This window comes from Sorex araneus, chromosome X (assembly GCF_027595985.1).
Source record: "Sorex araneus isolate mSorAra2 chromosome X, mSorAra2.pri, whole genome shotgun sequence".
Taxonomy (NCBI): domain Eukaryota; kingdom Metazoa; phylum Chordata; class Mammalia; order Eulipotyphla; family Soricidae; genus Sorex; species Sorex araneus.
This window is the reverse complement of record NC_073313.1, coordinates 109,159,891-109,186,435: the sequence shown is the minus strand read 5'-3', so window position 1 is coordinate 109,186,435 and position 26,545 is coordinate 109,159,891. Positions and strand designations below refer to the sequence as shown.

The following is a 26,545-nucleotide window of genomic DNA, read 5'->3' as shown; positions in this document are numbered from 1 at the left end:
TTGATAGATGTTCTGGAGAAAAGTAATAGATAAATATACACTGAGTTCTGATGTAGGGAGTGTAGTTGCAATGGGGGTAATCAAAGTCCCTTAATTTTTTAAACTTTCTCTTAATTGGTTGAGGTTCTGTGATTTATAATTCTATTAACGATAGTTTTCCATGCACAAAATTCCAACACAGTACCTCTCACCATACCTACCTCCCTTCCCAAAGGAACCCATTGCCCCTCCCTTTCCAACCTCTCCTCCCACCCAAGCTCATTTGTGTGGATCCGTTCACTCGTTGTGTTGTTCTTTGTTATATTCTAGAAAGGACATATTTGAGGGCTAGAGATATAGTACTGGGAGTAAAGTGTTTGTCTTTCACACTGCCAGTCATGGTTCAATCCACAGCACCATGTGTGTTCCCCCAAGTCAAGCCAGTAATGATGACTGAACACAGAGCCAGAAGTAAGCCCTGAGCACTGCCAAGTGTGGCCAAAAAAACAAATAAACAAAAAAGGATATATTTGAGCAAATACTTGAAGGAATTTAAGCATGGAATATGTGACTATCTCTGAGAAGAGTTTCTAGTATGAAAAAAACAACTACCATAGAGGCTGTGAAGCAAACACATACCTAAAATGTTTGTGTAATACCAAGGAACTAGTGTACTGAGAAGAGGTCAAGAAGGTGATACACACTGTGGAGGGTCTTGTAAGTTATTATAAAGACTTTGTCATTACGCTAGAACAATATTAAAATTTATGTGCTTAATACTATAATTAAGCACACAAGGGTAGAAGCAAAGAGAAAATTTGAGTCTAGTGCATCAATGTAAGCAAGAAATGAGGTTGTATTGAGTCAGATTGTTTCCCATGAAAGTGGTGAGATATAATTCAATTATATATTTATACATAAATTCACTCATTTATTCAGTCACTCACTCATAGCTCTGTTACTTCTCTTTAATTAGCTTTATTCAGGTATGGTTTATATACAATAAAATTGTCTGATTTTTTCATTTTATAATTAAATTACAGATTAACCAGGTCTTCCATGGATGCCATATTGCTTACTACTAAGATAGAAGAAAACAACTGGATTTCAAACATCCCTGATAGTGCTATCATATTGCTCTAAGATTATTACACAATAGTTTCGACATACGTGAAGAAATTTATGGCTATTAAAAAACTAGTTATTTTACATGAGAACTTGTATTCAGCAGGAAACAAGCCACTTGGGGAGGGGGAGGGGGATAGCACAAGATTGGAGAAGACACAAGGCTTTGGTAGAGGGAAGTATTTTACCAGGAAGAGGAGATGGTGATGAAAGGTGGTAAAATGTAATGTATAAAACCCTGTAAAGATAACTGGTGAGTGGGAGGCAAATGGGGATGAAATGCATTGGTGGAGGGAAGTTGACACTGGTGAAGAGATCTTGGTGTTGAGACAGTGTATGTCTGAAACCCAATTTTGAATAATTTTGTATCTTCATAGTGACTAAATTTAAAATATACATAAACAAACAAAAATAGTTATTTTATTCAAACATAGATGAGAACTTGAAACACAAATGAGAACTATGGGTTTGCTTTGCACAGCACAAATCCTTAGCAATTTACAAAACATAACTGATGTCATTTCCAGAAACAAATTTCTGGTGTTAGTGAACAATGATTTCTTGCCTTTGGGTGTTAATTATTTTTAAATGGGGTCAGAGATAGAGAGATAATATAGCAGGTAGGGTGTTTGCCTTGAACGTGGGTGACTCAGGTTCGATTCCCAGCATCCCATATGGTCCCCAGAGCTCTGCAAGGAACAATTCCTGAGAGCAGAAAACTCCTGAGCATTGACAACTGTGGTCCAAATATAAAAACTATATATATATATATTTCATTGTCACACCATTTGCATACTTCTATAAGTGTGGCCCACCTAGACTTGTCCTATAGAGGATCAGAAAGTCTATAATCATGTCTACAGTCTCATTGGGAAACAATAAATCTCTGTGTTTGGATTACCAGTAAATGTTCACCCAGTGCAATGGTTACTATGGTGTTCTGTTTGGCTTGGGTTTTTTAAAAAGCATGATAATAGCAGGTGTCACTTACTGAATGCCTACTCTGTTCTTAAATAGATATGTTATATGTTAATGTGTTTTTATTCATTAGAGAAGGGATCACTAAGAAAATGATGGCTGGAGGAACCAGTTGGGATTGGAGATGCATGCCGAAAGTAGATAATGGACCAAACATGATGACCTCTCAGTGTCTGTGTTGCAAGCTATAATGCCCAAAAGTAGAGAGAGAGTATGGGGAATATTGTCTGCCATAGAGGCAGGGGGAGGGTGGGAAAGGGGGAGATACCCGGGATATTGGTGGTGGGGAATGTGCACAGGTGGAGGGATGGGTGTATCATTGTGGGATTGTAACCCAAACATGAAAGCTTGTAACTATCTAACAGTGATTCATTAAAATTTTTAAAAATGTGTTTTTATTCACAGCCTCATGATATATTTTACCCTCTTTATAAATAAAGAAGCTAACACTCAGATAAATGGGAAATGCTGTTATAACTTTAAAGTACAAGCTTGTCATTTTAAAATGTTTAATGATGGTGGTATATGCTGTTCTAACTTTAAAACATAAAATTTTCACTTAAAAAGTTTAACTAATGATAAGTTGATAGCTTGTGAGTCAATGAATTCTGAGTATGGGTGATCATAGTTTTTCATAGATAAGCTACAACAACTTTCTTAAAGTTAATGTTTCATTAATTATCTTAAAATTTTTATTTAAGTCACTGTGATTTATAATACCATTCATGATATGGTTTCATGCATGCAACATTCAAATACCACATCTTCCACCAGAGTGTCTGCTTCCCTCTACCATTATCTTGGTGTCTCCCCTCACCTCCTGTCCCCGTATCATGGTAAACTCAGTTCTATATACCAGTTGTAATGCTCTACTATCTTTAGTCACTTACTATTACCTTAATATGTTTCTTTATATTCCACTTAAGAGAGAGATTGCATGACAGTCTCGTTGAGGCAAAAGCCAGAGTTGGTGGGATCCAGTAAGAAACCATTTCGTTACAGCATTACTACCCTATTAGGAATGCTAGTTTTACTTTCACTATTTTTTGCTGGCATACTCTAATATTCAGAGACATTTTGTGGGGAGGAAGTACCACAGGAAGGTATAGAGATTTAAGAAACATGCTATGCAACTGAACTAAAGCAGAATCTGGGGCCTGAAATATGTCTTAGTTATAGAGCATGTGCCTAGCATACATGATACCTAGCACCTGTCTATTCCCACCCCACAAAACTGCAAATATATATTCAGGTTGACATCCAAGACATTTTCTACCAGCCTTGAATAGAATAAATACCAAATTCAATGTTAATGTAAGGTGATAGATGAGTGTACCATTAAGGAACTGAATGCCTCCTGAATGAGCCCAAGTGGTTGGCATATTTATAGGGAAAAGAAAAATAGAATGAACTTACCACAGTGAGTCAGGGGGTGTATTTCAACCAATAGGCAATTGTTAAAGTCTCTGGGCCAACATACATACATACCTTGTTTGGAAAAGACATCTTCCTTTCAGGAAGATTTTATTTCTTTGATTTTGGAGCACATAGAACTAAGGAGCCAAACTTGTACTTTGAATTCTGCAGGTGCAGGTACCACCTCATCTGTAGTTAAGCCTCATGACAATTATGGACAACATGATAATAAGTTATTCATTAAGTGGGGAAAGGAGAAAACTCCTTTGATTATGATGGATGCTGAAAGGGTGGAATAAAAGCTCATGGAAAATCTGAAGACTTGAAAACATGGGGTTACATGAAGAAGTCTAGTAGATTATTAGGTATTTGATAATGTGATGAATCTAACATTTACTTACCAGAGGCATAATGTTACTGAAAGATCATAGAGGTGTACGGGTTTAGAATTACCAAAATCACACCCCTCATAGTGCAGGTGTCAGAGCATAGGACATCAAGGCATTAGCTTCTTTAATAATCTATGGACTGCTAGAGATGATAAAACATGTGAAGAATAGGTCTAAAATAAGTATTTATAACCCACAAAATAATTCAGATGAATTATAAAAGAACACAGAAGTGTACTATGGAGCTAAATGAGGGTTTTGAATCTGAAAAGGGATATATTTGCTTAACTTGCATAATAATAGAAGGGGAAGATTCTAAATTATAGATACTTTTCCTAGTATCATAAGCTAATACAGTATTAATATACATGTCACTGATAAGTAAATTGGCATTAATGCCACCATGCAACTCTCATATAGCAGAAGGATTCTTTGCAAAATTATAAATGCAGGAATGAACCTCATGGAATTGTCTCCTTGTGTATAAACTGTCTTATTTGGGCTATAGTAATTTGAGCCTATAGTGTACAGTATTTTTAAAATCATACTGATACTATCTGTGTTGGTATTAGAGAGGCTGATTTTTTTTGAAGGTTGCCCTTTTTTAATTTTTATTTTTTATTTTTAATTAGTGAATCACCGTGAGGGTACAGTCACAGATTTATACATTTTTGTGCTCATGTTTCCCCCATACAAAGTTCGAGAACCCATCCCTTCACCAGTGCCCGTTCTCCACCACCAGTAAACCCAGCGTCCCTCCCACACTCCCCAGTCCCGTCTCCCCCCATCCCACACTGCCACTATGGCAGGGTATTCCCTTTTGTTCTCTCTCTTTGATTATGTGTTGTGGTTTGTAATAAAGGTGTTGAGCGGCCATTGTGTTCAGTCTCTAGTTAGAGAGGCTTATTTTAACATATGTAATCTCAATAATATTTTCCAAAGGAGTTAGAAGATTGTAAATTATAAACTGGGGCAACATTGTCTTTTCCACAATCATGTTTATCATATTGTAGAAATAGCATGAAAATAGACTGACATGCACTTTTGCTTCAGATAAAAACAACTGACCAAACACATTACATCTAAAATTGGAAGCAAAATCATTGATACAGGGGTATGGTGCCACCAGCAGTTCAACCTGTACCTGCGGGGCAAGTGCATCAGCAGCCTAATGATGCATTCAGCCTTCAAGATACCCCCAAATTGCTTCTGTGCCTATGACCAGACCCTAACAACTTGGGGCTAAGTTTGCCAAGAAATTAAACGGCCAAATGTTAAGTATGTGTGAGCCACACCCACAAACCACCTCTGGTTCAGCTGTACAAGCTCATTTATTGTCCTTATTTCAGAGACCCATAAATCTTGAAAGAGATCAAAAGCCGCAGTTAGGGCCAGCAACGCAGCATAATTCGAGCGAGTGGGTGTGCCCTGCAGGGCATATGCCAATAGTTTGTTTCTCTGGAAAAGATGAAAGCAAGGGCCATGATCCAGAGACACACAAAATAATCTCCAAACCGAGCAGCCTGCTGCAGAGAGGCCTCCGGACATTAAGACAGGCAAACTTCACTGGGGTGCCTCAGACAGGGGCAGGTGTCATCCCTGCACCTGTCCCCTAAAAACAGCAGCAGCTGTCAACTTCTAGAACCCAATGATAAGTGCAGGTACACAGGTTCAGTGACTACAAACTCCAGGCCTGAAAGAATAGGGGATGGGCCGGTTCGGTTCTTCTCATCCCCCATCCCCCATCCCCATGGGACCCTGGAAATCATGCCCACAAACGCCTCTACCTACTATTTGAGCTCCTTAATGGCCATGATCCAGAGACACACAAAGGAATCTCTGAACCGAGCAGCTTGCTGCAGAGATTCTCCAGACCCTAATTATCTAAAATTTTAGAATCCCAAGAACACGTAGCCTCTCTTGAGGCTGCACAACATCTTATGCTATTCATAACAAGCAACAGAAAAGAGAATATGGGGGGAATTGTCTGACATAGAGGCAGGGGGGAGGGTGGGACAGGGGGTGGATATTTGGAACCTTATTTGGGACCTGCACTGATGGAGAGTAGAGTGATCGATCATTGTATGACTGAAACTCAAACAGGAAAGCTTTGTAACTGTATTTCACAGTGACCAATTAATAATAATAATAATAATAATAAAAAAATAAATTTAACATTCTGAATAAAAAAAGTAATGTGGAGTTAATGCCCAATTCAATGAGTTTAATCAATGGCTGATTGAATTAGCAGTACTCCTACATTAAAAAAATAATTGATGACAGTGATAATGAATTAATTATTCCAGGAATTAAGATCACTTCAAGGGAGCAATTTAGTAATTCTGACTCACTATCTGAATGCCAGAATACTTATGTCATTAATATGATGATTTAAAAACCATACCATATCCTATATAAAGCACTGGTTGAACTTTACAAAAAGAAAACATCCAACCCCATCAGAAAATGGGGCAAAGAAATGAACAGAAACTTTCCCAAGGAAGAGATACTAATGGCCAAAAGGCACATGAAAAAGTGCTCTACATCACTAATCATCAGGGAGATGCAGATCAAAACAACCATGAGATACCACCTCACACCACAGAGACTGACACACATCCAAAAGAACAAAAGCAACTGCTGTTAGAGAGGATGTGGGGAGAAAGGGACCCTTCTACACTGCTGGTGGGAATGCCGGCTGGTTCAGCCCTTTTGGAAAACAATATGGACGATTCTCAAAAAATTAGAAATTGAGCTCCCATTTGACCCAGCAATACCAATGCTGGGAATATATCTCAGAGAAGCAAAAATGTATAGTTGAAATGACATCTGCACTCATAGGTTCATCACAGCTCTATTTACAATAGCCAGAATCTGGATAAAACCCGAGTGCCCTAGAACAGATGACTGGTTGAAGAAACTTTGGTACATCTATACAATGGAATACTATGCAGCTGTTAGAAAAAATGAGGTCATGAACTTTGCATATAAGTGGATCAACATGGAAAGTATCATGCTAAGTGAAATGAGTCAGAAAGAGAGAGACAGACATAGAAAGATTGCACTCATCTGTGGAATATAGAATAAAAGAGTAGGAGACTAACACCCAAGAATAGTAGAAATAAGTACCAGGAGGTTGACTCCATGGCTTGGAAGCTGGCCTCACATTCTGGGGAGAGGGCAACTCAGTAGAGAAGGGAACACCAAGTAAAATGTGGTTGGAGGCCACGCAGGGGAAGGGTGATGGAGACTGAACACAATGGCCACTCAACACCTTTATTGCAAACCACAACACCTAATTAGAGAGAGAGAACAAAAGGGAATACTCTGCCACAGTGGCAGGGTGGGGTGGGGGGAGATAGGATGGGGGGTGGGAGGGATTCTGGGCTTATTTGTGGTGGAGAATGGGCACCGGTGAAGGGATGGGTTCTCGAACTTTGTATGAGGGAAACATGAGCACGAAAATGTATAAATCTGTAACTGTACCCTCACTGTGACTCACTAATAAATAAATTTAAAAAAAGAAGTAAAAAAAAAAGAGCTATGCTGGAAATATCATGTCTCACTCAAGTGAGAGAAGGAATCCGGAGTTCTGACCTCCGTCAATGGTCAAAAATCAGGGATTCTGTCTCATTTGCCAAGGCATCAAAAATCAGATGGGCCGATCATGTAATGCGATTCAGAGATGACCGCTGTACTTGAGCTGTTACCGACTGGATTCCATGGAATGTCAGAAGACCTCGTGGCCGCCCACCAACTAGATGGTCATATTTCTTCGTCAAATCCCTGAATGAACGTTTTGAGGCTCTTCCTGTTTCTGGAGCAAGCAGATATCATTGTGCTGCACTAGCTCAAGACAGGGACAAGTGGAGATGTTACTTGTGCCCGCTCGAGCAAATCGAAGACCAACGGGACTACAAGTAATACAAGTGACAAGTGATGTATATGTGTATATGGGCTTGTGCCAGGAAGATAAACCTTAGATATAGATGTGCAAGAAATTAGTGGTATTGATAGGTCATGCAATTAAAGTATTAAATTATAAGATTAAATGAAGATTTTTTAAATTGTGTAGACCAAGGGACCACAGGATGTAAAATACCATGAATAAACAATCAATTTTTAAAAAAACTATACCATATCCATAATTTTGTTTATTCATTTTTATTGATATTTTGTAGTTTACAGTAAATGAAGGTTTGTCATGCACAGAATTCCAACACCCATCATGAGTGTACCCAACTCCCTTTCTCAAGGACCCTAAAACTCCTCCCTTTCAAAATACCCCCCTCACTAACTCAATTGTGTGGATCAGTCCTCCTGTAATTTTTATTTTGACCCTTTGTTGCTACCTTGCTGTGTATTTTTAAGTCCCACATATGAACGTATGAGAGAGATCATTCTGTATCTCTCTTCTTTTATTTTTTTTCGCTTCTTGGGTCATACCTGGTGATGCTTACCCCTGGCTCTGCACTCAGGAATTGCCCCTGGCGGTGCTCAGGGGACCATATGTGATGTTGGGAATCGAACCCAAGTTGACCGAGTGCAAGGCAAACACCCTACTTACTGTATTATTGCTCCAGCCCCTTGTATCTCTCTTCTTGACTTACTTCATTCTGTATTATGTCCTCTATCTCCATCCAGGTTGCTGCAAATTAAATGGTTTTGTTCTTAGGGCTGCATAGTAATCCATTATCAGACATGCATTTTTTAAAAATAAAGACAATTATTGGAACTAACCACAAGTGTGTGTGGGGCTGAGGGTAGGTAAGATATAGGAGAGACCAGTATGACAATAATAGCTGGAAATGATCATGCTGAACAAGATTTGAGGGTTAAAACTAGGAAAGAGATATTCTAGAGAACCTTTCAGTATCAATATTGGACAGCACAATGCCCAAAAGGAGCGAGAGAGAGAGATAGAGCGAGCAAGTGTGTGCGAGAGAAGAAAATCGCCTGCAATAGAGGCAGTCAGGGGGTGGGGGTGGGGGTGGGGGCCTGGGGTAATGTGAAGGAATCTGGGGACACTATACTGGGAAATGTACACTGGTGGAGTGATGGGTGTTGGAATATTGTGTGACTGAAATCCAATCATGAACAGTTTTGTAATGGTCTATCTCACAGTGATTCAATAAAAAAGTTAAAAAAGAAAGATCCAGCAAAGAAAAATAAATAAGATCACACAGTAGAAAAGGTAATCACCCCCAAATAAAGAAAGACCATTTTAACTGCCAGTACCAATGCCTATTGAAAAAGTTTGTAAGAAAATGTGGAAAATATGGTGCGGCCATTCATCTGTGCTTAATGAAGAATTCAGTACAAAATGTCAAGTGCCTTCTCCTGCAGTATTTTATCAGATCCTGACATTTTCCTCCTATATTTTAAAGCAGAGCAATTTGGTCTTACCTGTTGCAAAATTAAATGTTTATATTGTCATTTTCTATTCTTGCCCAACAATTTAAGCTAAGAAGTCAGTTCATATCTATGTGGAAAAGCTTATAAATAATGTTATGTAAGTTCTGAGCTTCCCAATGACTTGAAGTTCTTGAAGAAAAAATGTGAAGTCCTATTATATAACACAGGCAAGACTAGTGACAGGCAACAGTAAGTCAGTGAGGAAATTCTTTAGAATAATCTATAGCTGGGTGGAATTAAGTTGGGGTATGTTAACCAGTGGCCAATGAGATTATCTGTTTGTTTTTTTGTTTTTCCTTTTTGGGTCACACCCAGAGATGCACAGGGGTTAACTTCTGGCTCTGCACTCAGGAATAACTCCTGGCAGTGCACGGGGACCATGTGTGATGCTGGGAATTGAACCCAGGTCGGCTGGCCACATGCAAAGCAAATACCCTACCCGCTGTACTATCGATCCAGCCCCAGAGGAGATTATCTGGCACAGGCAGGAGGTGGCTTACGGGTGTGACCTCCGGAACCCCTCATTGGACACCCTCCAGAGCTCACAGCTGCTTCTTCCAGAAGGGAGCATAAAATGAAGCCCCTATAACCATGCCATCAGACTTGGTGCCAGGGTCGCCCCAGAGGCGGGCGGGTGAGAGGCCTCCCTGCCCCAAGGGACTCAGCCCTGGCAACCGACCTCCACTACCCAACTGCTGCCACACACAGAACCCAGGTAATGCGGAACTTTGTGATGATCTTGGACTCTGGGCTCAATGGGACTTGGGAACAGAGATCCTCTGCTTGCTTCCCCCAATCTCCCGGGGTCACACCCATAAGCCACCTCCTGCCCGTGCCAGAAAATCTACTCATTGGCCATCCTCCAGAACTGAGGGATACTTTTCCCAGAAGGGAGCATAAAATGAGGCACCATAACCATGCCACAGGACTCCATGCCAGGGGCGCCCCAGAATGGGGTAGGTGAGAGCCCTCTCCGTCCCAAGGGAGCCAGCTCTGGCAGCCGACCTGCACTACCCAGCCGCTGCCGTGCTCCAGGCTGCTTTCCACATGCTCGGTCCAAGCCTCATGCAGGAGTGAACATATTCCTAGATTGTGCGGCTGCAAAGGAAAAAAAATATATATATACATATATATGAATAAGTGAATGGATTGAATGAGTATTCTTAATAATGTGAGCTTGGAATATCTTCTGGGACTTCTGGAACTCGATAGCAGATATAAAATATGAACCGAACAATATAAAATGACTTGCTCAGAATTTTCTAAGCATAAATATAAGAAAAACAACTGATTTGGTGAAATTGAATATGGCAAGAATAGAACTTTATCAACGTTTAATTTTTTATGATTAGTATACTGTGGTAATAATGTTACAAAAACTAAAATTCTTTTTGTTTTTGGTTTTTGGGACACACCCAGCTACTTAGGGCTTACTCATGGTTCTGTATTCAGGGATCGCTCCTTGCTGGGGATTGGGGAAACACAGGGGATACTAGGGATCAAACCCAAGTCTGTCACATGCAAGGTAAGTTCTCTATCCTCTGTACTATTACTTCTGTTTCACTAACATTATTTCTCATAAGAAACAGTGACTTCTTAACATGTAAAGAGCTCCCTGTTAGTACAGTAGTCATTATCCCCACTTGTCACGTGGGAGACCGGTGTTCAATCCCCCAACAGTCCGGTTGCTTGTTTGGAGGATCAAAGAGATAGTACACGGGCTGGAGCAATAGCACAGCGGGTAGGGCGTTTGCCTTGCACGCGGCCGACCCGGGTTCGATTCCCAGCATCCCATATGTTCCCCTGAGCACCGCCAGGGGTGCAGGGGTGATTCCTGAGTGCAGAGCCAGGAGTAACCCCTGTGCATCGCCGGGTGTGACCCAAAAAGCAAAAAAAAAAATAAAAAATAAAGAGATAGTACAGTGGGTAGACCACTTGCTTTCCACATAGCTGACCCAGTTTCAATCCCTGGCACCCAATATGGTTCCCTGAGCCTGCTGGGAAAGTTCCCTGAGTGCAGAGCCATGAATAAGCCCTGAGCACAAGATGTGGACCCCAGACAAACAAACAAAAAGAATTTAAAGCTTAATTATACATTCATCTTGGGCTGAAGCAATAGCACAGAGGGTAGGGCGTTTGCCTTGCACATGGCTGGCCTGGGTTCGATTTCTCCACCCCTCTCAGAATGGCGGGCAAGCTACCGAGAGTATCTTGTCCGCATGGCAGAGCCTGGCAAGCTACCCGTGGTGTACTCGATAAGCCAAAAACTGTAACAACAAGTCTTACAATGGAGATGTTACTGGTGCCCACTCGAGCAAATCGATGAGCAATGGGATGACAGTGACAGTGATACATTCATTCACCTTATTCTCGAATGGTCTAGAAAAATATGTATATATGTACACATATTCATAGGTCTATCAATATATACCTGTGTATGTATAAATACAAGATGCGAGGTGGAAGTGGGAAACAGTGTCGGCTCAAATAAAGTTCTTTTCTCAGAGGTGAAATTCTTAAAGGAAAATATAAATGAAAACAAAACCCAAGAAATATTGAGCTCCATGAAATTACAGAGATAGAAAACTTATTCTTTTGTTGGGATTGGGGAAGGAAATGTCATCAACATAGGAATATTTTTGTATCACTTTTGTGGATGTTCCTAGTCTTGTTTTTGGTTCCTATTCTCTAAAATGAGAAAAATATAGTGGGAGAAGTCACATGAAAGTATTCATTTCTAAGAGCAAACTCTTTCCATCAAATCTTTATTTCATAATTTAATTAATCTTTATTAACAAACCATTATTGGGTGGGTTACAAATGATGAGTTTACTAACTTCTGGATTGTTTTATTTTATAACTTCTGCTTCCACTCCATAATCTTGCCTTATCAAAGAAACTTTTCATTATCTTTCCATCCCATAGAGATCTCCCCTCCATACTAAATGCACTCACATTGTTAATATTTTGTCTACTCAGTTGTTTGTAATATTTTTCCTCTTCTACAAACAATAAGCTGGGCATATTTGGAACGCAAGGATTATACATGTTTTTGCTCACTTCGCAGCATCGTTTAGGAGTACTGCATGGTATCTTTTTACACATTCAATAAGTACTAGATGAATAAGTGTATGCGTTTAATCAATTAGTGAAGAAATAGTTTACTGCATCTGACTTTATTTGATGGGGGTGAATCCCAAGTGATGCTGAGGGGACATGGGGCACCACTAGCAATTCTTGGCCAACCAGGATTTGAATGTGTACCATAACTGCCATATTACCTCCTGACCCTGTAAATCTGATGCATTTTGACAGTTTTTCTTTGTCTGCTTCTTATACTTTTTATCCCTCTGTTGAATATGAACATTCACCCTTTGAGCTCTGCCATGTAAAAACCAGATGGAAACTTTGTGTCTGTGTTATTTAGTTGCAGAATCTTCAAAGCACCTTTTATATTTCTCACAAGGCTAAGCATTTCCCTGCCCCAGTACCGATGAGAGTTTTCACTATATTCCAAACTGTAAAGGAGGTTGGACAATGCCAACAGGGCGAGTTGAAAGGTGAGGGAAGAAAAGATTACCAGTTTGTTGATGTTTGTCATTTTTATTTGCAATACTTTAGGTCCATGTTCGAACTGCATTATTTTTACACTCAAGACACAGTCATGCACAATCCATATTTCAATTTTCTATTGCTTCAACCACAATTTAAAATAACAATATTGGAAAGAAAAAATTCTTAAGATCAATGCTGAGGTCAGAAGGATGGAACCATGCCATCAGCAGGTCTACAAAAGAAATAACTTACTTAAAAATCAAACAAAAATCATAAATACCTTCAATTCAAAGTTACAGAAGAATTTCACTACACATGATTTACATATAACACATTTTAACAAAAGTAATGCACAGCCAATGGGATACAATTCTGAAAAACAATGAAAATGCAGATCCTCAATCTGTTTTATCTGAAGATTTTAGTATACTCCCAGCAGACAGCAGCACCCTAAGATCGGTGGTGTCTTCTGGCTGCTGATGTACTGAGATTTAAAACTCAACCCACTAGTGATTATCAGATTCTGTTAAAGGTCTTATCACTAATGAATATAGTATATGCGGGTCCATAAAGCATACCACACACAAGCACACACACTAAACTTAAATTTTGTACTCAGGGCTGGTTGACACTCTGCTATAGGCAGGACACTGGGACCATACACTAACTTCCAATTTACACCCTTTCTAACAGCATATTCATGTAACTGATTAATCACAATGAGAGTAGTCATCAGAAATGGTATCTTCTGTCCCCAACAAGTAAATTTATCAACACTCCTTAATGCTTATAGCTTGCAATTACTTTTTTCGTTTCTCTCTTTCTCTCTCAACAAGGTTTAGGTGCCTAGATTCATTCTTAATAGTCCCAGCTATGAAAATGCATATGTTCTGCCATCTTGTGCCATTGATGAAATAAACTTTATGAAGTTCTGTAATGCTTCATATGAGAAGAGAGGGACAAACATAGTTTATTCTAGCCAAGTGTGACAGTGTATTTCTGGTCTAGTAGCAAATACTTGCCACAGCTTAATGAAAACCAGACTTTAAACACAAAGTGCATGGAAAATAAAAACTGGGAACACTCAACAGAAAAATGGACATTAAACAAAACCAAAGCAATTATGAAGGAATTGGAAGGCTGCCACAAGTTTTATCAACATTCCCTAGTATTATTAACTTCATTTTACTTGAGGTTTTCAAAAAATCATTTTATATTGACCAAGGCTGAAACATGTGATATTTTTGAATCTGAACGGCAAACTCTTGGATCACAAAGTTAGGGCTTTTAGGAAGACTTCGGAGATCTAGTTTAATACTTTTATTTTTACAGATTAGGAAGCAGCCAGGAAAAGGTTAAGTGACTTCTCAAGGTAAAAATCTAAGTTAGTAATAGTATCTATATTAGAACCTAGGCCTTCTAACTCCTAAGCTAGTATTCCTTCTACTACATGACTTATCCCTATGATTGCTGATTTATTTTTAGGTACTAAATCAGATAAGCATGGTAACTTGCCTACTGATAACTTTTATAGTATTCACCAGATGGCAGCTGTCAGTGACTGATGGCACGTACCAGCTTCTGAAGTTATCTTGAAATTTGACATTTGTGTGGCAGTAAATGCTGTACATTGTATTATAATTAGTGTACTTTTACACAGAGGTGTGCATATGGAGGTTATATCTCAGTCCCCGCATTTGCAGTCAGCTAGATATTGTTTAATATTTAACAGACATTCCCAATGCACAAGGAGTTGGGAAATATCCATTTGGTCAGCTAAAAGAGTGTGGGATCAGAAAATGAGTTGAAAATCAAATCCAAACAAAAGAAAGATTATATCAGAAACAAATCTCATAGGAAAATTCTTTCATAGGAAAAATGTTTCCATTATTTTCAAGGTCCCTTTTATTTGGTTCTTATCCACATGCAAATATATGCTCAGAATTGTATGTTAAATCCACTCAAAATCCCAGGATGATTAATCTGTCAATTTACAAAATGCTGAATTTTAGTCCTCTGGCTCAGAGATAGGGAGAAGTTTACATCACTAGCCATGCCATTGTTTAACTGAATATTAACTGCAAGGAGTTCAGAAAAGGACCATGAGATCCAACAGGGGATGTGGGATTTTTAACACTCTAAAAAGCATTTTTTATATAGAGAATGATCAATGAAAAGCCTGTGGGTTCTCTAGGTATAGGGTCTGCTCTTGGTAAAAAGGAGTAACATCTGAGGCCACTATTCATTACAAAAGTCCCCACCTAACATGTCTTTGGTGACTTAGAAAAGAATCCCTCTCTTGGTAAATAGTCTCCCTTTCTTTTTAAAACCGACTACTGCATACAAGCTATAATCAGTTAGTACACAAAGCACATAGAGACTATATCTTAAGCCAATGCTAATTTGGCAAAGGTAATTAGATATTAGAAATATTTGTCTTATTTCTATAGCAACTTTTAACTGAAAAAATCATAACTTGGAACTAAAATTGAAATAAAACCAATGAGTCTTGCCTAATGGCCATAAGAAGAAGAATTTTGTCTGAATGAGAATAAAATCTTCTCAGATGAGAAAACAGTGAGTGCTGGGGATTTTATCTTCCTTTCCTCAAGAAAATGTGCTAAAATAATCTGGAAAGGTGACACTTGAAATGTTTTAAAGGGAGCTAATCAAATGGAGACCATCCAAATTAAAGTAACAAGAGCAAAAACCTTGATGCCATACCAAAGCAGAGGACAGCCCATTTGAAAGCAGAAGAATGTACTTGGGATTCTAATAGCAGCATCTCCCTTGCTTAACTTATAGATAATAGTCCTTTTTAAAAAGCATGTACCTTACCTGAGTGTGTGCCAACCTCAGCACCCAGGCAACTATAAAGCTTATGTAATAATTGTAACTAGCAAATATCTGTGCCCTGCATGCTCTGGGCTCCAGCCAGAAGGCATCTGCTTCTGACATCTTTTCTATTGTTTATTGTTCCCTTTCTGATGTTTATTATAAAAGCAATATTATAACAATATCAAAGAAAATGTTAAAAGAGAAAAATTTCATAATCCCACCACCCTAACACAACTGATTTCAATTAACTGTGTTCCCAGTCTTTGTCCATATGCACACTTATTTTTTACATAGTTTTAATCCCTGTTTGTTATTTAAAAGTGATTTTATAGATTCTCTCTGAGAACTGGCAGCCTCATTAGAAATAAAAAACCCATTGAGCAAAGGAATATAATTATTTACACAATCTTTGAGCTGAGAAAAACCCTTTATAGACAAACATCTTAAACTATCAAAATGGTTATACAGCCGATAAGAAGCAATTTCATATTTCTTTTTTTTAGCAATGGAATGTGCTTCACAGGGGAGGGATAGATGTGGGGATTAGGTGGTCAAACTTAAACATCAAGAGGGGGTGCAATTCACAAATCTGAAAGAAATCTGAGTAACACAATTAAGGAATACTCAAGTTAAATCTTACTTGACTTGGCCATCCAGTAGCCAAAATGGAACATGGACACACAAATATTTACAATGACACAGATAAAATCAGCAAGAACAAAGTCATTGCCCAACATGGTGACTGATTTGAGGGGATTGTGTCATCCAAAAATCCTCATTGGATTAGGACAACACACTAGATCCTTGCTACATTAATGTTTTTCTTTCTTAAATAAATAATCTCTGCTGTGCTTCTCACCCTTCCCTGACTTTCCCACTGCCCTATTCCTTTCCTTCCTGTGACATTTTGGAATGAACATTTAATGTGTCCCTTCATTTGTTCAGGGCACACTAGCAATTTTTAAGATCTGGATAGACTGACCTATATGAGGTGGAGCTAAAATAAAATCTAGTGAAAGAGAATCAACTATTAATCATCAGGAATCGAAGTTACTTAAATGTACCAAATGTTAACCTTTTAGTATCATTTTGGCAGGAGAAACAGCTTCTCTTTAATACTTATTAGAAATATACATAGTTCTCCAACATGGGGAAGGGGCTTTAGAAGCTGTTCTCATTTAAAATTTTACATATGTGTAAATTTGTAAGGGTAAAAACCTAATGGTGTATTACATCATAAAATCTAAATTAAAAAGAATGTGTTGAGGATGTACCAAGCTCCTCATGTTAATATGCTGAACTAAAAGCATAAAGAGCAGCTATTTTTATGCCTACAGTATTCTAAAGTATCAGACCCACAAAAACATGGCATATAAAAGATGCTAATTGACCAGTAGGTCTTCCCAAACAGATTTATGGGATCTCTCCACTGGTCAGGCATAATTATCAATTATCAAATTCTATTAGCATTCCAGGTATTTCAGCTGAAGTCCCTGGCACTATGAGAAAAAATAAAACTCTTATGAAATAAAAATCAATCTCTATCTCTTTTACATTAGGACAAAGTAGAATTAAAAATTTCTGATCCAGTTAACTTTTTGTAAACTTTAACACAGAATGCTTCAAATTAATATTACCACAGACTGGATTTTCTTTTACTTTTGCTACTTTATCCACTACAAAATTTTTTTGGGGGAGGGATCAAACCCCTCACACATTTTATATTTCAAGAAAACAATAATAAAACAGGAAATCCACCAAAAGTGTCATCTCCTTAACATAAACATGTGTCATATGTTTAGCAGAAATGCTCTAAAGAAAGTGCTTTCATATTAAGGAGTAAATGAATTATTCATGGAAAGTATATCTCAACAGAAAAGGAAAGTGTACCATGTCATTAAACTTTCTCCCTCTTGTTGAATGTAGATATGTTCTATTCAGATTTTTATAAAGTACCATCAAGAAGCCCTCTATAGCAAAAATTATTAGCATTTAGAAAGTTTAGAGGAACAACTTTTTAGAATTTATACAACTGACAACACACTCGAAAGAGAAGCATAACCTTTCTACATAGACATCCTCCAAATATTTTTTCTACTCTCAGAAGACTCAGGAAGTGCCAACTGTTGGATTTGTAATAAATATATATATGGTGAAATAACCACAAACCACTGAAGGAATTCAGTTGTACTGATATTTCTTGGAATATATGATTGCAAACCCAAATTACTATTATCACTGAGGAATTTAAAGATTTTTATAAACATAGTTTTGAAATTAAAAGTTCAGAAAAGGAAGTATGAATATACTATATCCTAAAACATGTTTGGTGATACAGAGGGAAAGTACAAACATGAACTTAGAGTCAAATGTTGATCATAACATAGTTTTCACAGATTGCCCATTTCATACAGAGCTTAATACTATAGTATTCCTTTGTTCCAGATATTTTCATTTATTCTGCTTTTGTGTCATACTGAGTAGTGCTCAGTGGCTATTCCCAGATCAGCAGTGCTTGTAGGTGTGGTTGGGGAATCATGTGATGTTAGTGACTGAACCTGGGGTTACTGCATCAAAGGCATCATATTCCAGACCTTGAGCCCTCTGCTCTGCTTATCATATTTTGATAATTCATTAAATGTCATAAGTTGTCCAAAGAAATCATCTTTATCCTAAATATGTTGGTTAATAGGTCAGTTTTTTGCTCATGTCCACATCAATGAGAAGATCAGAGGTATCTTTATGTATGTTTATATATACTGCCCAACAAGGATTTCAGTATTTCATACTTATCTTGTTTTCCTTTAGGGCTACAGAGAAATCACCAATTTTGTTTAGAAGTGGTTCCTCCCAGAAGAATTTTCTAGATTCAGGAACCTGAATTCACCCAACAGGAATGTTATAGTTTTGTTGTGTTCCTTTTCTCAGGTATCAGAAAATGAACAAGTTAATTTATATAAATGATAAGCTACCTTTTAAACATCATCATGAAAATGTTGGTTTTCAGGATTTCATCACTTGAGTTTTATTTATATATACAGTTTTTAAAAGCTTTTCCTGAGCACACGTGTTACTCTCTGCATTTGGATATCTTCAAAGAAACCTTTTTCCAGTACAAATGCAGAAAAACAAGTACACCAATCAAGCCACCACTTTAGAAGAAGAATAAAAATTTGCAATTCTCTTAGAGCATGGGCTTCTACAAGTTCACACAGTACTTGCTCTGGTGTGTGTGTGTGTATGTGTATGTGAAGGCGCACATACACAAACAAAAATTGTGTGTCTGTGTTGTATGTGTGTGCCTGTGTGTTGTTTGTTTTTATTTAGTCTTCCTTCTAAAAAATGTTTTGACCTTTTTTTTTCTGAACAGCTAATGACAATGCAAGTGAAAAACATCACATTGGGTAAGGAAATCTGAAGGAGGTTTGAATGCAAGAGGGACTACTCTAACTTAAAAACAAACACAACACTATGAAGAGGAAGTGTGCATCTTTGAGAAATTTTTTTCTCCAAAGTGTATGCACAAAATGAGGGGATTCACTACTGGCTCTTTCGCTTCACGGTAAAAGTGACCACTTTCTAGCCACTTCAGCATTGCTGCCCTATTGGGGCTGCATTCAGGCTTACAAATAAATTACAGAATCCTAGGGAGTAGGAAAAGGCTTATAAGAAGTTTCTATTCATTTGAAAGTTAAAGAACCTCCAGCCCATTTGACTGTCTTTTTTCTTCCATATTTTCTGCAGCAGAGTTTTATTTCAGTCTTACTGATGAGGGAGATGGTGTGGGGTAAGGCTTGCAGTTCTAGCGGCTGCTGTTCTTGATAGCTTCCTTTGCAGCAATAATGAGGGGTGTCAGGCTGGAGAGAGGCTTGGCTAATTTTAAAAATGAATGCTAAAAAAGAAGAAAATCAGGAATTACTGGAACTCTTTTCTGCAACAAGTATATTATGTTACATTGTCAAACCGCACTTTTTCACGTAAATGTATTCTGAGCATCCAGTTAAACATCATTTATTAAAAACAGTGTCAACTTTTGTCCTGCAAATGCCATTGTATTTCTTGTCACGAAATCCTCTGCAAGCTAACTGACATCTCTAACTTCAGAGTAGAGGTTTTGTAACGGTTTACTGTGTTGGAAACAGTAGGACTTTATGAATTTCCTAACTGGATGAATTTATCTGGCACACCCCTCATGTTTGTAAAAGCATCTTCAACAGTTTTCTGGAATAGACCTCATATTTGTAAAAACATCTTGAAAATCTTGATCCTAAAACCAGTGGTTTTCTAACTATAAAACCCAATAACTATGCATCTACAAGTTCTCTTTCAGCCCCTCTGCAGTATTTAATACAAGTGAATGTTCTTTTCTTCTAAAAACATTTTTCTCTGCGTTGTCTGTGACATCTTATAGTCTTACTCTCTTCCAGGTACATGCTCACTCCATATTCTCTGGTTTCAAATCCTTCTCCAAAATATCAGAATTTAACTCTCATTATTTGCTTTTCTTTTTTTTTTTCCTTTTTGGGTCACACCTGGCGATGCACAGGGGTTACTCCTGGCTCATGTACTCACAAATTACTCCTGGAAATGCTTGGGGGGGCATATGGGATGCTGGGAATTTAACCCGGGTCAGCCATGTGCAAGGCAAACAACCTACCTGCTATGCTATTGCTCCAGCTCCTATTTGCTTTTCTAATTCAATTCCTTTGGTAACCCATTTCAGACTTTAATCAGCTTTTACAGGGATCACTCAGAAATATATATTTTATAATCTGATTTCTCTTTCAGTCTCCAATAGCCAACTGGATAGTTTCTTTTAAATATTATCTTGTGACACTGAATTCTACACTTAAAAATGAATGATTGGTACATTTTGTAACTCTCTATCTCATGGTGAGCCAATAAAAATAAATTAAAAAACCTAAATTTTAAAAATGCATGGTAGGGGTTGGAGAAATAGTTTAGTAGGATACTTGCTTTTCATACAGCTGAACCCGGTTCGATTCTCAGCATCCAATATTGTCCCCCAAGTACATCCAGGAGTAACTCCTGAGTGCAGAACCAGGAGTAACCTCTGTGTATCTCCAGGTGTGACCAAAAAACAATTCATGGGAAAGTCTTCAAAACAGGGCACTCTTCCTTTGAAGGTGAGGCACTCCCAGTGATACCTTGTGGACCATGCAGTGCTGAGAATTGAATCTGGTGCTCCAACATGCAATGCATGTGCTCCAGTCCTTTGTGCCACACATCTTCCAGTTCCCCAAACACGATGCACTTGTATGATGTACACTGCAGAGGCTTTGGTGTCTGAGTACCTGGGAACAATCTTTTCCTTTAACTTTTTTTTTTGCTTTTTGGGTCACACCTGGCGATGCACAGGGGTTACTCCTGGCTCTGCACTCAGGAATTACCCCTGGCCGTGCTCAGGGGACCATATGGGATGCTGGGATTTGAACCCGGGTCGGCCGCGTGCAAGGCAAACGCCCTACCCGCTGTGCTATTCCTCCAGCCCCTCTTTTCCTTTAACTTATAATAGTTAAAGTAAAAGTTTCTGGATCAGAACGACAGTACATTGGATAGGGCACAAGCTTGCACATGGTCAAACTGAGTTCAATCCCCAGTAACCCATGTGGTGTTCCTGAACCCTGCCAGGAATGATGCGTGAGCGAAGAGCATAAGCTCTGAGCATCATCAGGTGTGGACCCGATACAAAACAAAAAACAAAACAAAACAGCAAAGTACAATTCCTTATAAGTTACACAGAAGAAAAGAAATATTAGCAGTTGTATTATCTTCTATCAATTTTGCTTCTACTGAACACTATCATTGGTTTGATACTCCAGAATCCACTTCTGTCTTCCTTTCCCATAAGCTACCAAATTCTTCTCAATATTTAATAATTATATCTTGCTTTCCCTAGTTCAGGTATGATCAACTTAAACCTAAACTATAACAATAAATCCCCACTGACTGGAAAACCTCAACATTTTTCCATTGTTATATTCTACCAGATAAATCTTCCTAAACAAAGCTTTCCATCTTGTGTTATCCCTCAGTCCCCCAATTGGTGTTCAAGGTCCTATACCTTTTTTCTCCTGCAATTTTCTCAACTGAATTATTTATTTCGTCAGAACTTTCTCTTTATCCACTTAAACCTTGTCTTCATGCCTCTGGTTATTCTATAATGTTTAATATGAGATTCCTTTCCTTTCATCTCACCTATTTAAAATATCTGTCCTTCAAGACTCAGTTAAATTCTATCCTGTTTTCACAGATTTTCTAATAGCCATGGATTATAGAATTATTTCTCTGATCAATTATAGTGTTCACTATTTGAAGACCTACTTGGTTTGAATGAGTCTTTAAGCAGTCTTGTACTGTTTCTCATAAACTGAAAATCATTGTGACCATCCAGAGGATAGGAATAATCCTTTGAACAGGTTTGCATTATCAATTAAATGAAATTTTGCAAACAGAAGTTTTTCTATAAATATCAATCAATGGACAGAGAATTGAATTACACCATATACAAATAATACTGAGAACTTGTGTCTTTTCTCAAGCCTTCCAGTGAGGTGAATATCACATTTTAACTTCTTTCAACTTCTAAAATAAATAGACAACAATAGGCTAGATTCCAAGAAGAGAGTTGTGTGTATTCAATGCAAAACACAGGCTACTATTTACATGTGTAAAACAAGCAATAAATAAACTATTTGATTCAAACCCAAAATACGGTTTTACATTAATGATTCGCCTTCTTCAAAGTACTGCTGAAGAATTTAACAAGATAATTGACTCAATGATCTATGTAATTGTAACTCAATGATATGCGTAACTATTTTAAGAGAATCTATGTCTTCATTTATCACTGGAAGAAAGCTTGTTAGGAATACATGTGAAAAATGTGTGTAATTGGAGTGTTGGAATGTATGAAAGCTGTGGAAGTGAAGTATTCAAAAGTATGATTTGCAGTTAGAGTGGGGTTATTCTTCCTTTCTTTTGTCTGGGTGTGACTCTTTGTTTCTAGGGGAAGTTCCGGAGTTTGGAAGCAAAAGGAACAGATTTTTGTTGGTCTGTTTTTTAGGAAGGATTTAAGCTTATAGTTACTAATGTTGCACCTTTGTTTGTGCAATTCAAAGTCACAGGTGAGAATAAGCAGTCATTGTTTTGGGGATGCTACTGATTTTTTTTGAAGTAAATGCATAACAGCTACTCTATGGAGTTGTAAAAATTACAAAGGCTAATGTAAGTTAAGAATTCGGTGCACCTGATTTGGAAACAATATCTAAGTAGCTGGTATTATACATATACATATACCAATCCCAGAGAGCCAGGGAAAGGACAAATCTTTATAGAGGCACTCACCACTGACGGCAAACACACAGCCAAGCAGATACATGCCCAATAGTATCACAAGAAAGGGGCTTTGATCAGTAAGGTCCTGAGAATAGTGAATTCTACATAAATAATTGCATAAATGCTTAGAGAATATTCCCCACTTAAAAGCACCTATAAACAACATCCAGGGGCAAGATAAAATATAGAACAAAACAGCAACATGAGAGGTTCACATTGTTTCTTTTCCTTGAAAAACAAGATGGGGTTGGGGGCAGAGGCAGCAGGCTAATCAAATATGCATTTGATGCATACCTATATACTTAACTTCCTGTGGTCTAAAATCAAATGGTTATAGCCTAAATTGAGCTTGACATTTCTTGACAGAGCTCTCTTACTGTCACAGGCTTAGATGGAAAAGTGTTATATATGCTTTGTAAATGTCCTATTTTTTTACCTGCAAAAGTTCCTTGGCAGACCCTCGCCTATCCACATCCATCTCAAGACAGCGATTTAAAAAGTCACGGAATACAGCGGACAATCTCTCTGGATTCTGGAGCTCTGGGGTTCCATTTGTGGCAATCAAATATAATGCCTAAAGAGGGGAAAGGTAGAAAAATACACTCAGCAATGCATAAGTGAATTGTGACTAGGCACAGCAGGGGCAAATACAGTTTCTTCTGGTTTACAGTCTGGGTTTCAAAAATGGGAAACAAGAAGGCTGTACTGTGAAAGCAATTCCTGTAAAAATCCACATATAATTAATGTATTATTGGCCGTCTAAAGAATTAAACCTAGGGGTTTCCTGCAAATCGGCGACTCTAAGGATTTGCAGAACACAGTCATATCCAATCATGTTCACCTGAGTATAACCTCTGGAAGGCACAACTGGAAAGGAGAGAGTAATTTATATTTTATCTCGTTTGAAGATATTTTAAGCACACCAGAGATGAAAGGAGTTCATTATAGAATTAGAGAAGTGCAAAGATTCGTAAGATGGAATGCCTGGAGGAGAGACAACTTGTGGGGCAGCCAAAGGACTCAAATACTTTTGTGCTGTGGCAAATGATTCCCTCTAGGTTTTAATTAGATTTGCCATTAAAGTCTACTTAAATAATAAAGTATAAGAAAGACTGGCATTAACAGCCTTAGAGCCTGTCAATTATCATCATACTGTAAAATAATAAGTTACCAATATATCTCTCAGTTCTTTGTTGTGTAAGGACACCACTGAAAGACATTAATGGTGTGCTTGCAAAATCAAATGCCTCATTTTTCAAGAAAGTCATACCTAGAACCCAGTTAATTTACAAAACCTATCTATCAAAGGCTCTTTTTGAGGGGTAGAGTCCTCCCAAGTGCTTCTCGGTAGGCTAGAGGTCGTTCCCAGTGATTTTCATCCAACCAGAGACCAAGGTTCAATAAAGCAGCCCGGAAATATGATGCTGAGGTTTACCCAGATTATCCCAGCAGTACTCAGTGATCTTTAGGCTGCACCCAGCAATGCTGGAGGAACATGTCATGCCAGGGATCAAACCAGAGTTGACTGCTTATAAGATATGTGACTTAATTCCCTTTCTACCTCTCTATATACCCTCAAAAGCTTGAACAGTGAAAAATAGTTATAAGACAATAATAAGACAATGTCTTGTTTTCAAAATTCACACAATTTAGTGAGGGAGAGAAAAATGTACAATTAACCATAATACAGTGAGACAGAGCTAGTAGGCTATATAGTGAAAGCAAAGTTAACGACAAAGATGAGAAAATTATACTCAGCTCAGAGAAAGCTTCACAGAGAAATGTGATATTGGAACAAGGTCTGAGGATAACGAGCAATTTTCCTGAAGGTAGCAACTGATCTCCATATTGTGAAGATGGGAACACCTCCTTCTTCCTAAATTTTCTTGGGCTTTACAGCAAATTATTAACTACTTTCTCCACTACAGATTCCAGTATTATTATTAGAATAAGTATTTCTATTAAAGTCCTTTTCCAGGACAGCTTTCATCAACCCATGAAGACATCAGCTCCCCTTTCTAGAAATCTCCATAGATGTACTTTAGAAAGGCCACGAGGCACTTTTCAATTCAGTGACCATCAACTTTGCACCAAAATCACTGAGGATTGCTTTAAAAAAAGAGATTTCTGGTCTTTCCAAGAGCCCAAATTCAGCAAATTTGGAGAGTAGTCTAAGAATTTACATTCTTGATGCTAATGTTAGTTCCAGGACTGCACTTTGAAACCTGTTTAATCCAGAGGTTCTCAAATTTTAGTTTTTGCCTGAATCACCTAGAGAGCTTTTAAATTCCTAAGGTCTTATCATATGTATAAAAAATATGCTTGAGTATAAGAACACAACTATGACAATTACACGAGAATGACCCCCAAGGGAGGGACCCAGGTGTCAGCTGTTATATGTCTCTTCTGATGATTCTTTGAGACTCACTAGCTTAATCCTCTCAAGCAATCAAGCAGTGGCCTAAACTGGAGGTAACTTGTATACCTATCATATAGCTATCAGAATCACTTGGGAAGTATGTAAAATCTCCCCCACATGCAGTTATCACTTTTAGGCTGACTAAGCAAAGACTAGTCAATCTGGGATGAAATCGATACCATCTGGGGTAGAATAAAGGCATAAGTTTTCTTAAGTTCTTCAGGATAATTCCATTTTCAGTGAACATTGAAAATCTCTGGTGTGTCCCATCCCAGTTTAAGTTCAGAATCTGTCAATAACTCAGTTTAATAACTCAAAATCTATACACCAAACATGAGAGCCACAAAATCCATTGAGGAGGGTACATTTACATAGAGAGAACTGCGATACCATATGCATCTACAGAGTTCAGGAAAACTTACCCCTCTCCGTATATATTAAACACACACACACACAAACACACACACACATACTTTTCATCCAAGTAAGCACCTTCCTTTCCTGAACACCTCAACTAATATTTACTTATTTATTGGCTTCTGGGCCACATCCAGCTGTGCTCAGGGATCACTTCTGGCAGGCTTGGAGACCACATGTGGTATGGATAATTGAACCCAGGTCAGTCAGGCAAGCTGTCTACCTGCTATACTATCTCTTTAGTCCCTTTTGTTATTTTTTTATTACTTTATTAATGTACAGCAAATGTGACTGTCAACAATTAGAATTCCAAGGAAAGATAAAAATGTAACGAATCGAATCGGGAAATCAACTGAATGTTCATAAACACTTTATTAATATTAAGTTCAGAGTGATTTAGTTCCAGTGATTGATTACTAAAATCACCTGTTCTCACCAACAATAGCCCTTCTTAAAATAAAATTGGTTACTACAAATTACATTTGCTCTCTGTTCCTAAACACACTTTTGCTGTCTGCTCTTAAAATACAGCTCTTTTCAGCTGGCCACAATCGTGCAAACTGTATGCCTAAGTTGTTGTTTTTCCTGTTGTGTAGTTCAACACTAGACCTCAAAGGAATGTATCACTTTTCTCTCCTTTCATTCTTCCTAGGCT

The 26,545-nt window shown here is 38.0% G+C and overlaps 1 protein-coding gene across 9 annotated transcripts in view; it reads right to left on the bottom strand.

Annotated features, from left to right (window-relative positions):
* Positions 1 to 12,885: 12,885 nt before the first annotated feature.
* The window catches only part of PAK3 (p21 (RAC1) activated kinase 3), a 341,434-nt gene continuing 327,774 nt past the window's right edge, over positions 12,886 to 26,545 (bottom strand). For all 9 annotated transcript variants that reach the window (XM_055122435.1, XM_055122436.1, XM_055122433.1 and 6 more), the window contains 2 exons: positions 23,491 to 23,628; positions 12,886 to 19,587 (listed from right to left, as the gene is read on the bottom strand). In XM_055122435.1, coding sequence (XP_054978410.1) covers positions 19,498 to 19,587; positions 23,491 to 23,628 — 228 coding nt within the window. In that variant the 3' untranslated portion in view covers positions 12,886 to 19,497. The remainder of the gene's footprint in view (positions 19,588 to 23,490; positions 23,629 to 26,545) is intronic.